General features: G+C 43.0%; 1 protein-coding gene across 14 annotated transcripts in view; it reads left to right on the top strand.

The window, feature by feature from the left end:
- Window positions 1–15,124, top strand: part of ZNF462 (zinc finger protein 462) — a 145,015-nt gene that overhangs the window by 74,659 nt on the left and 55,232 nt on the right. For 9 of the 14 annotated variants that reach the window (XR_007146152.1, XM_047829384.1, XM_047829394.1 and 6 more), the window contains 2 exons: window positions 1,659–1,777; window positions 5,872–6,063. Coding sequence is in view for 10 of the 14 variants with exons in the window: in XM_047829384.1 (XP_047685340.1) it covers window positions 1,659–1,777; window positions 5,872–6,063 (311 nt within the window). In the remaining 4 variants the exon portion in view is untranslated. Of the gene's footprint in view, window positions 1–1,658; window positions 1,778–5,871; window positions 6,064–7,173; window positions 7,693–15,124 lie in introns of those variants that run through there. The other 5 variants (XR_007146153.1, XM_047829392.1, XM_047829390.1 and 2 more) reach the window with 4 other exon arrangements.

Raw genomic sequence — 15,124 nt, 5'->3', positions numbered from 1 at the left:
ATGAGAGCATAAGGCTGTGGAGCAGAGTGTGAGGCTCGTGGGGGCCCAGCTGGCGGTCCAATGTCACTAATCTGTAAGTTCTAGGTAAAAGAATAATGGAAGATAAAGTTTGAATACTTGAGTAGAGACCATATTTGGAGTCTTCGAATGTGGAAATAATACTTTGTCATTTATAGTACTGGCAAAAGGAAGTCTCTGAAAGGAGTAAGTCATAATTGCTAACATTTACTGAGCCTTCCTGTGTGTCAGGCAGCACGCTAAGTGCCTTCAGGTATTATCTCACTTTATTCTTAAATCAGCCCAGCGAGGTGTCGTCCCATGACTGTCTCCATTTTGTGGGTAAGAAAAGTGAGGAGGTTTGTGTAACTTGCCAAGGCCACACGGTTTACAAGCATTAGCTGGGGTTTGATCCCAACCAGGCTGACTCCATAGCTCATGCTCTTGAGTTGAAAAAAAGACAGGAGAGAGCAATTAGAAGGCAGTCATAGTAGCTGATCCAAGAAGTTCGGATGGGACTTTGGGAATGGTTAAAGGAAGTCGGATCTTCATGACTTGGACAAATTGCCTTCATGCAGGGAGTGAGGGATGAGAGACAAAGTAAAGTACAGAGGGCACCTAGGGGTTCAGTCTGGTTGACTGAGAACGGTCGTGTCCTCTATAGAAGCAAGGAAATGAGGAAGAGCGTTAGTTTCGGAGGAGAAAAACCGATGGCTTTGTTTAGGGCTAGTTGAGTTTAAGGAAGCTAAAGGACACCCAGAGGGAGAGGTCCGGAGGCAATTGAAAGTGCTGCTCTGGAGCTCAGGAGAACATTATGTATTTAAATGGTAAGCAGCACCGATCCCATGTGAGTCATTTAGAAGGGAACCTAGTTCTCTGGGGCACTGGTACAAATTAGAACTTCTTCCCACACCTTGTTTGGTAGATTTATTATTTTTTTTTAGCGATCATGAAATACTGGGAGTTCACTATAATTAAATACCTTCTTTATAAGTTGCTCTGGAAGACTGAGGTACAGTGAACATGGTTTTGTTTATCAGAAGGGATGACTGGGCCTTTGGATCACATGACTTTCTTCAAACACACCTGCACTTTGCCTCCATATTTACAAAGGCGTTGGAAACATGACAGTCCGTTGCAAGTAGCTCAAGTACTTTGACACTTCCCTTCCCCTCTTGAGTGTTCCCCACGGATGTAGGACTGAGGTTTAAAAATAAAGTCCTTTTTAAATGCAAAATTTCTCTAACTCCTTTTTTTTTTGGAAATAAGTTAAAGGACTATTTGATAGGTACTCCTCACTGACTTGGCAGAAAACTTGAATTCTCCATATTTTACCTTTTGTCTTCGGATGCCCTCTTCCAATTCTACATGCTTCTAGAGAAGGGAAAATGAGGGTTTACTATGGCCTGTTCACACTGCCAGGTCTCTCAATCCAAAAAGGCTCTTGATCTCTTCCTTCCCTTAGCCTCCCCTCCCTTTGGAACAGGTGCGGCCACTCTTGCCATTTTTGTTGTTGTTTTGGGTAAGCATTGCCCTTGGGAAGTAACAAAATGACTTTGAACACCTTAGAAATGGGATTGCTAGAAAAGGGCAGTGAGAAAATACATGTAATTGATAATCCTGTCATTTTTCTTTCTCTTCTATTTCTCTGCCCCATCAAGTTTGGATCGCCACATGCAAACTCACCACGGACACCATAAACCATTCCGATGCAAACTCTGCTCCTTCAAGTCCTCCTATAACAGCCGGCTGAAAACACATATACTCAAAGCTCATGCTGGTAAGTTAGGCTCCCTGATGCACAGGTTCTCTGCATTGGAAATCCAGTGGTCTTCCCTGAGTGAAATTCAGTCTCTTGTCCCACACATGAGAAGGTTTTCTTGACATGGTTGCGTGCTCATTTCTATTTTAATCTAATGAAGAAACACAAAGAAAACTTATAGAATCACCCAAAACCAAAATGCTACCAAGCCCATGTCACCCATGTCATAGTTGATTAATGCTACTAACAGGTTTTGGTTTTTAGAGGAATTTCTAAATCACCCAGCCCTTCTAATGGGAATGCATGAATTGTTACATCCACTAAAGATAATTCCCAACTAAAATAAAAGTATAATCTTGAGGAAGTTCAGAGGGACAAAGTACTCAAGACATGTGAGATTTCTCACGAGATGCCCTTTGATATGTTGCTGTACATCAGTTAAGAAATGACTGTGTGTCATGAGTGTCCAGGAGCTTTGTTGGTCTCTGTAACTCTGTTGTTCCATCTCATTGCGCTTGCCTCATGGGCATCCCTTACCTGCCAGGCTCTGCACTAAGCATGCTATATTCATCATACTATTTAATCCTCATGACAGTCCTAAAGGGTAGGTGGTGTTGTCACCCTTCGTGAGGATACAGAGACTCAAAATTAAGTGACCTATTCAAGGCCATGTAGATCATTCACTAATAATTTGACTCCAGAACAAAAACCTACATCCTTATCACTGACAAGATGCTGCTGTTCTCTCTTTTTTGCATGTGATGGAGGATGCCCACAGGTAGCAAAATCAGAGCTCAGCCAAGAGAGGAAAGAGGTGTCCTGCAGGAAAGGCAGTGGAGTGGGGTCTGGGGGCCTCTCTGTGGTGTCGTCAGTCACTCGCAGAAGCCCAGCTCCACAGCACCCCGTGGCCCTCTCAGGTTTGGACCACCTTTCCTGGTGTTGGGTCCTGTTGGTCTGGCTTAATGGAGTAAAGCCACTGAGGCCATCCAGCTGCCCTATGCCCCACTGGGCTGCGGATGGGACGGGGAGACTGGCTATATGGACTTCTGTTCGTCTGTTAGTATTTTTATATTTTCAGGAAAATTCTTCTAAAGGCTATGGAGTAAGAAGCTTCAGGGTTCAAACCACTACTTCCTAATGTGTGTATATTGTAAATTATTCAGTTGGGACACCATCCTGGGGAGTTTTTCTCATAGGTCTCCTTGTCAAAAGCACTTTAAGCAGTGGGAGTTGGGTAAATGATTTGGCCTGTGGGAAGGACTTGAAAAGAGTGCCAGAGGCTGCCTGCTGACTCCAGGGCACTGAGCTGACCAAGCAGACTGGCCTTCTGTACTCACTGGTTGACGAGAAGGAAGCCTTCAGAAAGCGGGAAGTGGGGTGGGGACACAGTATAATTTGTTTCTCTGCACACCTTGGTGTCCATGGCATGGCTTTTAGCCACTGAGAGTAGCTTGACTTAGAGAAAGCCAAACACATTTTCCAGAACTCTTGACTCCTCTTGTCTATTCTGGATGGGTTGTTTTATTTTAAAGGGTGGAAATCCTATAGTCTGATCGGATAATCTGGGTTTGAATTCTCTTTTATGATGTGCTACTTGCAACTACCCAACCAGGTTCATGTGGCAGGCTTGCATTAAAAATTTTTTAAATGGACTAAGGAAGGCAATAGTATTATAATACAGTCATTAATATATATGAACATCTACATGTATATGTTATTTTGTAATTAATATTATATATACTCATATTCATCATAGTAATAAACACCATTGTTCACAAGCCGCCATTATCCTGACTCCTGGATAACAGCTGGGGCGACAAGTGACTGATGTTCTTGTTTGGGTCATCTGACTGTAAACTTCTCCTCTGCCTTGGGCTATAGCTCATTGCGTCACTCAAGGTTCTCCGTAGTTCTCTTCAAGGCTTTCTTGGCCGTACATGCTCTGGGAGTCATCAGCGGTAAAGCAGAGGCTTAAGGCAGAATTGGAGATGCTGTGCTCACTTCACGTGGGAAACCACTTAGTGATTTTCAAGGTGGCCGGGAAGCAACCGCCTGAGCTCAGTACAAGCAGGGGCAGGGGTTTCCCTTCTCATCTGTCCACAGGTCGTTTCCACTGGCCTGCAAGACTTTCATTGCTAAAGGTCTTTTCTGCTCCTTTTTTTCCCTCCTCTTCCTTCTCTTTCCTCTCCTCCGGTTTTAAAACTTCACCTTAAAAATAAATGTGGAAAAACTCATGCTCATTAGAGAAATTTTGGAAATGAAAGAAATAGCCAGTCACCCATAATCTTATTATCTGAAGACCACTGTTGTTAACATTTGATAACATTTCCTTTCAACCATTTCCTCTATAATGATTTTTTAACAGTTGTGATTATAATTTAATCTACAATATATTGTGCCTTTTTATTTGTTTTTCTGAGTGTCAGGATTTTATTTTTTTGCTGCTTTTTATATTATAAATTCTTATATATTTCACCCTTTAAAATATTTATAAATTCTTCAAGAATTTATTTTAATGAATGATCATTCATCAAGAAGCTGTGTTGGTGTTTACTTAATTGTTTCCATACTCCTGGAAATCCCTATGTATTAAAGGGTATTTTCTAGGGCCACCTGGGTGGCTCAGTCGGTGAAGTATCCGATTTCAGCTCAGGTCATGATCTCACGGTTTGTGAGTTCAGGCCCCATGTCAGGCTCTGTGCCGACAGCTCAGAGCCTGGAGCCTGCTTCAGATTCTGTGTCTCCCTCCCTCTCTCTGCCTCTTCCCTTCTTGCACTCTGTCTCTCTCTGTCTCTCAAAAATAAACATTAAAGAAAATTAAAGAATATTTTCTTAATAGGAACTCTGAGAAGTGCAGCTATCTAGCTGCAAACGTGAGCATTCTAAGCCTATTGTCATAAGAAAACAAAATTTCTTTCTGAGTCGATGTAACCAGTGTTTGTCCAACAACATAAGCATGCCCGTTTCACAGCCTGGCTTTTTAAAATGTGGTTAATTTAAAAGCTGACTTAGGGCAAAGGTAAATCATTGTCTCGTTGGATCGTAGTAATCTGTGCCGTATTTCAGTGGTATAAAAATAATTAAAAATGCCTACTTTTACTGAAATGTCCTGTTTATAGAAGAATATTGGAGATACACACACACACGTTTATACATACACAACTATCTTTCTCTCTTTTAAAGAAATGACTTCAGGCGCCTGGGTGGCTCAGTCAGTTATGCATCTAACCCTTAATTTTGGCTCAGGTAATGATCTCATGGTTCATGAGATCAAGCCCTGTGTTGGGTGCCACACTGACAGTGTGGAGCCTGCTTGGGATTCTCTCCCTCTCCTTTCTCTCTGCCCTTCCCCCATGCATGCATGCTCTCTTGCGCTCTCTCTCTCTCTCTCTCTCTCTCTCTCTCTCTCCCCTCTCCTCTCCTCAAAATAAATAAATAAAACTTAAAGAAAAAAAGAAATGACTTATTTTTACTCATTTCTGCACTATTGATCAGGTAGGAACGTGGAGTTTTATGCTGAGGTTTATGAACTGCTACCAAAACAAACAAAAAAACCCCTAAAAAACTAGGATGTGTGGAATTGAGGAGGTGTATAGTCAGCGAAGACGTAAAGAATGAAAATAGCACAATAGAGTTTGTGCTTAGTTACCTTGTGCTTGGAAAGCCCCCTGATAGGCTCTTGGAGTAAGAATTAAGCGTATTATATTCTGCAGATGATAAAAAGCGCCCTGGAATGAAAGCCAACATGGTCCTTTCAAGTGGAGAGGGAGAATGAGAGACTGGGACACCTTTCTGAAGGAGGGATCGTGGGCATTTGGTTTCACTCCCTGTTGGGGAATCAGTTCATAGGCTCATCCCTGTAAGTAGAGCACGAAATGAAGAGGGACCAGGTCACTTGATCACAGAGCTCATTGAGGAGTTTCAATCCCAGAGGAGTGTTGTGTTTGTGGGAAGGGGCAGGTAGTTGGTCCGTGAGGGCTTCTTAGACCATGAAGTTGCAGAGATACTTCTGTCTTCTCCCGCGTGACTTAACTATGTCATTTTGTTTTCCACCCCACCTTATACCCTTCCCTCTTTTTCGTGTTCTGCCCCTTCCCGCCGTCGTCTTCCAGGTGAACATGCCTACAAGTGTTCTTGGTGCTCGTTTTCCACCATGACAATCAGCCAGTTGAAGGAACACTCCCTCAAGGTCCACGGAAAAGCCCTGACCCTCCCCAGGCCACGGATTGTCAGTCTGCTCTCCTCACACGCTCACCACTCCTCCCAGAAAGCCACCCCTGCCGAAGAAGTAGAAGACTCTAATGGTAATATTGGGCTCCCAAGCCCCAGCTAACCACCTAAGGTTGAGGAGGGCTGGGATCAATTGCCAGTCATTCTTTCTAGAGGAAAATCGTATGCAAAAACCTGACGGTTCAAGTGAAGGAAGAAATGTGGAAAGGTTGAAACCGTAGAGAAATTGGAGTGGGAAGGTGAAGTGCCCTCGGTGAGTGTCTGGTGCCGCGGCATAAATGTCAGTCTAGACTCACGCGAGCGTTGGCTGTGTGGATGGACTAGCGTTGGAGTCTTCCATGTGGTTGCAAGCAAGAAAGTGGATAGGACGCCAGGCAGACTTATTTCGTTGTTTACTTAGTTACTTACTTATGTCCCGTCTTGTTTCAAAGAGCAAAAACAAAAACAAAACCCATGAAGTATGTCTGGGTGCCCCTCTCCGCTCTACAGGAAACAGAGGAGGAGAGGGAAGGGGGGGTGGATGGGGCAGGTATGTCTGATTCCGTCACAAGATAATTTGGGGGTAATGTGATTTCTTAGAGCCAGAGGATGTTGAGGAAGTAGCAGTTGGGAGGAGGGTCTAACTGCCCAGGCTTGGAGCTTCAGAAGAAATACAGGAAGCCATGGAGGACTCTCCTCACTGGCCGCGTACCCAAAGCTGTAGGGTGTGTATGGAGCAAAAAGCTGGTTTATTGTTTTGACCAGACCAAGAAAAACAGAGGCGTTTTGGTCGTTCGGCTTACCTCAGGTGACCGCGGAATCAGGTGCTTAGGACAGCAGGCAGCGTGCAGATTCTCAGGGATGTGGAAGACCCGAGAGCTGCTCCTTCCCTGCCTCTCATGCTCGAATCCCCTTTGCAGCACCTCCAGTAACCAGACATCTACTACCAGCTCAAGTTCCTCCCAGTCTGGGAACGAACTGTTCCCAAGGTCTACTGTTTCATTCTTGGGAGGAGCTTAGTGGGACTGGAAGGAAAGTTCATGGGCTCTTTGCAACAAAGGCTTGGCTTCGAGTCTGACTTCTCTCAATGCCAGTTGTATTTTCCCGGGCAGTCTTCTGCATGCACATAGAACCGGATAACGATACTCCCTCCACTGATTATCTTGAGAGATTAAGGAGAAAAGGCACACGCATTAAACGCCCAGCACATCTGACGCATGGTGGGTATTTAATAAATGGTCACTTCATTGCTGTGATTTTCATCCTTTCATTGCACTTTTGGCCTTTGGAGCCATTTCTAAGAAGTATGAATTTGGAGTTACCTAAAGGTTTAAAAAGATAGTCTCTTCAGGTAACCTGCAGATCTGACAGCCCAACATGTCAACGTGGTCTGATTATCAGATTATCAAAAGAGTCAACGAATAATCTTCCTTCGTGAGGTCTGCAGAAAGACAGTTGTGGAAGGAGAAGGGCAGGGGAGTTCCAAGACTAGAGCTGCCTTTATCGAGTTAGGGAACTTGGTGGCCTCGCCTTTTCAGTCATCAAATGCTGTGTTAAACACAAGTGCTCCTTACCAGTATTCCTGTCTTAAAGGACTTTGGTTTAACAAGGATAGGCTTTGTTATTATGACTGTGGCTTGTAATAAAGTGAATCTTCTCAATTGCTGTGTATTAGTTTAAAGTATAGGAGGAAGTCTGGTGCATATTGTTGTTGTTTTCTTGGAAAACTTGGAGTCTCAGAACTGGGGGTGGGGGGCGGGGGAATGAGGCAGGGAGCACATGTGAAATAGGACCTTGAGATTCTCTTCATCGGAAGAGATTGGTACGCTACAACAAAGGGCAAAATATCATTGGACGCAAATTGTAGGATATTTATTAACATGGTTTTTAATTAAGTGTGTTCATCTGAAATGGATGCTATACCTGCGGAGCCATTTGGGTGAAATTGATCCGTCCACACCCCATTTCCAGCAAGGGCTTTTCCTGGGACCTTTGTCTCAATAGCACACCTTTTTTTCCCCTTTGTCCTCCTCCCTTGAAAGGTGGGCCTCAGTCTCAGGGCAAGGGAATCCCACAGATCCCTCACTGTACCCGAGACCTTACTCTGCCAAGAAGCTGCACTGGGCACGGAAGAAGCATAAATGAACACGGAACGATTCTGGTCCTCTGACAGCTTAAGACCAAACATATAGAGAAGACTGTCAGCATGGTTTTGAACCAACCATAACCCTAAGCCTGAGGTCTAACCTTTTTGGGGAGTGATTTCAGATTCTTGGAAGATGAGGTCAGAACCTTGGGGTGGGTGGTTGCAGAAACATGATGGTAGGATATTAACTTTCTGCTGAACACAGAGAGTCTGTCTTTATTCGAGCACAGGAAGATAATTTGCAATATATAAAAGTGTTTTCTTTTCCCTTCTGTAGAAAGAACACAGCGACCGTGAAAGCCCTTGGTGGCAGCTCTGTAGTGAGGCCCACACGGAAGTCATTGGACCTACACCATTTTTAATGTATATAAATAACCTTTATCAATGGGTCAGCAATGATTAGTTTAATTTGATTTAAAAAAAAAAAAAAGCTTGATTAGAAGGCGGGTAAACAGAAGACATCAAATGGGCTATTCTCATGAGCGAGTAACTCCATGGAAAGAGTAATAGTTTATTCGTTTAATAAATACTGTCTTGAACTGTTGCCGTGGGTCTTGTCTAGTTTTGGATGGCCAGGAATGACCAAAGAGGTTTGAGACTGGGGTGACTATTTGCTAGGGGGCTGAGTGGTGGATTCCTAGAAACGACTAAGTCTGGGGCATGAAAAAACAGCTGTGGGGCTAGACAGTAGCCTGTAAATCATGCCTTGAATGGTGTTTGAAACACGCATGTGAAATCCAATTGCACATTTTAATAGGGAGAAGCTGTGGGGCTGTTGGCTCTCAGTTCGGGTTTCCCACACTGCAGATGCCAGGACATTGTGAACACAGGCACCGAAAATGTGTTGCAGGCCTGGGGGGAGTAGAGATCCATAAAACCAGGGAAATCACCAGTGTGTCCTTGGCTTTCCGATTCCCTAGCGAGGGATGTGAATAAAACTAGTTGACATGCTCACTGTTATTTGCAGTGGTCAAATGCTTGCAGTCTTGAGAGCGAGCCAGTCTTCTCTGGCAAGAGGAAACAGGCTGAGAAAAGAAGGTTCTTCCAAAGCTGCTTTCCCTCCCAGCCCGGAGGGAGGGAGGGAGGGAGGGGATCCGAGAGAAGGTGGAGGGGAGGCTTCACCCAGCTGCCTGGCCACACACCGGTTCTGTACATAAACAGGGCTCTTGGGCTCTGGGCTGTCAGTCTTGACATGTTTCACCAGCACAAGAATCCTTTCTATATTCTCTGCGATCAGTTGTTGGAAGGAAAAGCAACGGTGGTTCTGTGTGTAGGATAATGGGAAATGACACATAATTGCTATTCTAAACAATGCATTAAGGGGAAATCATAAGGTTGTCAACAAAAGGAAGTGCATTCTGTGTTTGTGTTTACTGGGTTCCTTCTGCCTTATAAAATATAGGACTGGTTTTATCACGCTTTTTCCAAGTCTCTGCATTCAGTACAGAAAAATACATAGATACGCACCTCTATAAAATCACAAAGAAACTAGCATAGCAGAGTTTAGTTAGATTTGTTTGGGTCTCAGAAGCTGTGCGATACATGGGCAGTGGCCATGTCATTTAAAGTTGAGCTATATGCTTTGTAAGTCAGGCCAGTGGTGACATTTCCTTGTTCTCCTCCCTTGAATTTTCCCGAAAGAACAGATTATTTTGTTTCTTCTGTCTACCCAGATACGCTGTGTGGAACTGCCGACTTTAGGAATAGCCACTGTGATGTGTTTAAAACAAAAATTAAGACAATAAGACCAGGTACAAAATAAATAAGGTGAATGAGGATAATATAGCTCTTCAGTCAACCTAGGGAAAACACCATGAACTTTTGGTCATGCTACCTTTTTCTCTTTACAGTGTGGGTCTCGATACAGTCTGCCCAATGGGGAAGTCTATATGCTGTTAGGAATTAGCAGAAAAATTTTGTAAGGAACTTTGTGATTTTTTTTTTCTGTTAGTAGAAGATTTTCTGTTAGAACTTTTCAGTTGGCTTTTCTATTCTTTGTTTTTAATTATAAACATTTTTTAATGTTTTTTTAATGTTTATTTTTGAGAGAGAGAGAGAGAGAGACAGAGAGACAGAGAGACAGCGAACACAGGCAGGGGAGGGGCAGAGAGAGACGGAGACACAGAATCCGAAGCAGGCTCCAGGCTCTGAGCTGTCAGCACAGAGCCCGACGTGGGGCTCGAACTCGTGAACCGCGAGATCATGACCTGAGCCCAAGTTGGGCACTCAACCGACTGAGCCACCCAGGCGCCCCTACTCTGGTAACTCTTCTAGTGATGATTTCCTCAGTGCTCTGTTGCATTCATGGGTATGCTGTTGGTTCTGTCCCCTGGTTTCTAATGGGGACAGTTAGGTATAAGTACATATTGAATATTTCTTTTGAATGACCAGCGGTTCTTGGAGACATCACAATTTTCAATTCAGTTAATTTATATTGAGTCCCTTATGTCTAAGTAACCCCACAGAACCAAATTGTAGGGGGGTACATTTATTTCATTCCCATTTAAGAGTAAAGTTCAAGAGGCAAATCTCATAAAGATGAACCCTCAGAGACTGCTTTAACAGATTTTTCTGATATATTCTGTGAGAGGAAAAGATCTACCTTGATGAAGTGTTTTAAACAGGTCATTGTTCCCTGTATAACCACACCTTCTCTAGAGGTGGGAAGCCGAAGGTTGAAACACAGTATAAGCCTTTCTGACTCTCAGAAGGACACAGCAAGTGTAGTAGAGCTGGAGAGGTGTGACGTTATTAGTGTGGTCACCTGGTAGCAGAGCCAAATGTACACAGTCGTTGACCCTGGAGGCGGCTGGCTTGTTCTCCGTATCTTTGAGAAAAAAAAAACAAAGCAAAACAAAATCATGTTTAGTTGCAGTGAAATCCAAATCCAGAGAAGCTGTAGAATGAAACTGACCAACAGAACTCCTGGGTCAATAACATCTTCTATTCTACCCCCAAATTTTACCCGCCAGGATTTTAACACAATGTATTGGTTAGAAGAGATGCTTTTCATGAGACTTATACTGGGTAATTTATAGATAAGCCAGGGATGGGCAAACTTTTTCTGGAAAAGGCCAGATAGAAAATATTTCCAGCTTTGTGAGCCATATAACCATAAACACTGTGTAAGTAAATGGACTTGGATGTGTCCCAATAAAACTTTATGTACAAAAACAGGGAAGGCCCAGATTTGGCTTCTGGGCAGCGTGTCGCTGACCTCTGCCCTAGGTAACTGGGGGAGGAGAGTGGGGATTACAGCAATACCCATGAAATTAATCCAGTCTTTAATAAATGTCATTATAACCTTTATATTTAACGTGGACTAGTCCTAGATGCCACCTAAAACATAACTTGACCTAAATATATTCTTTATTTCATATGTGAAATATAGGGCATTAGATAGAATTTTTTAAAATATTAGCCCGTGAATTACATTTAAGCTTAAAAGAAAATCTTCTCTAAGAATTATGTTGAGTCTAGCGCCAAGCTATCAACTCATTTAACCTTGACTGCGGCAATACCTGACACTTAAAAATTAAGATCTGAGATGCCTGCTTTTCAAAGAGAAGCTTTTCAGATTTCTAAATAGGTCAGACATAAAATTCAACCTTTAAGAGGATCCAATTAGTTGCTAGGGCATCAGACCTTCCACACAGGTTCCAATTGCAATCAGATTTCTCTTGGGGTGAAAGAAAGAAGAGGTGGTTTCTTTAAAAATGACAATAATGAAATGGAGACTCTAGAGTGAATAATTCTGAAGCATAAAGATTTACACCATTTCTAGCACATGGGATACAAGGCATAATTTTAATGGCTTGACCGTAATTTTTAATAGGTTCTGCTGGTCACAAAATTATCTGACCAGAGAATACTAACCTTCCCTTTTTGACATCAGACTTTCTACATTAAAACATGATCTAGAGTTTATTTTAATGCTTCTTATGAAGAATGGCATTTCTACTAGAAAGATTTAGAGGTTTGCAGCTCCAGTGGTGCAGTGGTACAGATGATTCTGTATCTTCTGTTGCACGCCCAGCAGTCTTTGGACGTGAAGCTGTTAGAACTTGGTGTCAGTGGCAAATTCGAAACCTCCAGAATCACCACCACCCCGAAGTCGAGTATCATGTGAAAGACCCTTCCCAGAGAACCCACCTGCCTGAGATTTCTGTGACTTTTTGAATTAGCCACAGTTTCATGTGCCAAGGATTAAAGAACATTTCAAGTGTAAGCTTTCTGTGTCCTGGGAACTTAGTCAACTAACCCATCTCCCTCTTCTCATGCCAAGAAAAACATTTGTTCATCAGAAATGTAAGCATATACTACTGAACTCATTCGGAGGTAGTTCCTAGCAACGCTGGAGTTTGCTGCATAATTCCACATCTGATTTTTGCATCTTTTGGTGGTTGGCTTAGATATTACCTTAAGTCTCCTAGAACCTACATTGTGGGAAGTAACTAAAAGAAAGAAGAAATCTGCTTTATTCTTTGGCAGAAAATATGTTGTGCCGTTGATCAAATCATCTAACACCACTCACCTTGGTCTTTTTTGGAAAGAAAGAATTTTCCTGGTCTTCTCATTGCCTACGTCAATTTTTCTTTCCCTGGAACTGGAGCTAGATATTTTAGCCCAATTATATTTGATATAAAATCCTTCAAACTCTTCTTGAGACTTGTGATTCTATAGGCCCTCTCCTCTCTTTCAAATATGGTTCTGCACTAGAGGATTTTACTCAAGCAGAAGGGAAGGGTATTGGATTTGGGGGAACCAGCAAGAATGAGCCATGATTCAGAGGTAGAGATCCTAGGACAGTCTTGCTGGATCCAGCAGAAGGTATGTCCTGAGCAAGATGAGTATGTGAAAAAGAATGTTTTTTTCCCCTGTGTACAGATGGGAAGAAGATGCTAGAAATAATCTTTTAGAAACAACTATTAGTTATTTTAAAAAATAAATTGTATGAGTTTTGATGGTACAGCCCAGGAAAGCATGTGCAGATGATACACACATTTTCTTGACTCATTCATCATCCTAAAGACTATCCTGTGGAAAAAATCCCAGTGGTGGTGGTTAAATAAAAATGGCAAGGTAAGTAATGGCCAAAGTGACGTGAGAGGTTCAGGTAGGAGGGTCTGCTTGCTTTTTGCTGAATTCAGTCCCTTGTAGTCTGTGCCCAGGAAGGGATAACTTCCTGTTATAGGGGCTTTTTACTTTGTAAGCAGTTTCAGAGTCATGAACTTGAGTACAGGGCCCAGCTAAGGTTTTATTTACCAGTATACTGCTCTTCTAGATGTCATTCAAGGGTTAGGTTCTTCAGCTTCCTCAGGGACACAGAATATTCTTAGATGACTCATGCAATCCACTCTCCTTATGTCATCTTTTATTTTCATGCGCTGTGAGCCCTCCACCAAGGCGACAGTGATAGCTAGTCCAGCATCAGGGCCTTCTAAAGAACCCCTTAATCTAGTCCTTTGCTTTTAAGCATCGCTGGCTATTTTTTCCTCCTTGACCAGTTTGAAAGTCATTCATTCTGGTTTTGCGATAAAGGGTTGTACATGTCTCTTGTTTAGTTTCTAAGTGATAAAATTAATCATGATTTTTGTTCTTTAAATGCTGCTGATTGCCTCAAATTTGTCATCTGATTTAATGTGCCTGATGAATCAGAGGTACAAATTATTAGTCTCATTGTATAGAAAAGGAAACTAATACACAGAGGAGCGAAATGGTGAGTCCAGGAGTCCTAAAACGCTTGTGCCCTTAATCTTTGTGTCATCTCATGGGAGTCTTGTAGCAGAAATGCACATCCACACATGATCCAGAGTGGCTAAGATCCAACCGCCTCTTCTATGTTTGGAGACCCTGAAATCTTCCAAAAGAAACTAGAGGCAAGTTTTTATTATTGACTGATATTTAGAGCTTAAATTGTTGGATATACAGATAGCATTCAGTTAGAAGCGGAGAATAGAATGAAGTTGGAAATGGTGCATTTGGATTTCAATAGTTCTAGCCATGGAGAGAAGAAATGGAAAGGTCATAGAGGGCTTCTTGGAAGAGGTAGGGCTCAGGCTGAGCCTTGAAGGATACATGAGTTTTACCCAGGTAGGAGGCAGTCCATTCAAGGTGGGAAGAGTATCAGAAGTGAGGAAACCTACAGAAGGAGGGAACCTAGGACACAAAGAGACCAGGCTGGCTAGAATGGAGGGTGTATGTTCCTGAGAAGGCAGTTGGTGAGGTGAGGAGAGGTAGAGCCAGACTACAGTGGTACTTAGTACCAGGAAGAGGTCTTTAAATTAAAGATGCAGGCTGGGGGCGCCTGGGTGGCTCAGTCGGTTGAGTGACCGACTTCGGCTCAGGTCATGATCTCACGGTCTGTGAGTTCAAGCCCTGTGTCGGGCTCTGTGCTGACAGCTCAGAGCCTGGAGCCTGCTTCGGATTCTGTGTCTCCCTCTCTCTCTGCCCCTCCCCTGCTCATGCTCTGTCTCTCTCTCTCTCTCTCTGTCAAAAATAAATAAACATGAAAAAAATTAAAAATAAATAAATAAATAAAGATGCAGGCTGAACAGGGAAGACCAGTAGCAACAGCAGCAAGGGCTCTGGCTCCTTTGGAAGCAGGAGGGTACTTTTGAACTAGAGAGACAATCAGCTAGCATCTGTAGTCTTTGAGAATGAATGTGGATTAGAAATACTTATGAATAGGGGTGGCTGGGTGGCTCAGTTCGTTAAGCATCCGACTTCGGCTCAGGCCATGATCTCACGGTCCGTGAGTTTGAGCCCCGCGTCGGGCTCTGTGCTGACAGCTCAGAGCCTGGAGCCTGCTTTGGATTCTATGTCTCCCTCTCTCTCTGACCCTCCCCCGTTCATGCTCTGTCTCTCTCTGTCTCAAAAATAAATAAACATTAAAAAAAAATTACACTTTAAAACAAAAAAAAGAAATACTCATGAATATTAGTTCTTTTTTCAGATGCCTACTGTAGATTGAGGCAGTTGGGTGGCTCAGTCGGTTAAGCGTCTGACTT

This window comes from Prionailurus viverrinus, chromosome D4, assembly GCF_022837055.1.
Source record: "Prionailurus viverrinus isolate Anna chromosome D4, UM_Priviv_1.0, whole genome shotgun sequence".
NCBI classification, from domain to species: Eukaryota; Metazoa; Chordata; class Mammalia; order Carnivora; family Felidae; genus Prionailurus; species Prionailurus viverrinus.
Note: the sequence above shows the minus strand (reverse complement) of the source record. Positions and strands in the feature narration are given on the sequence as shown.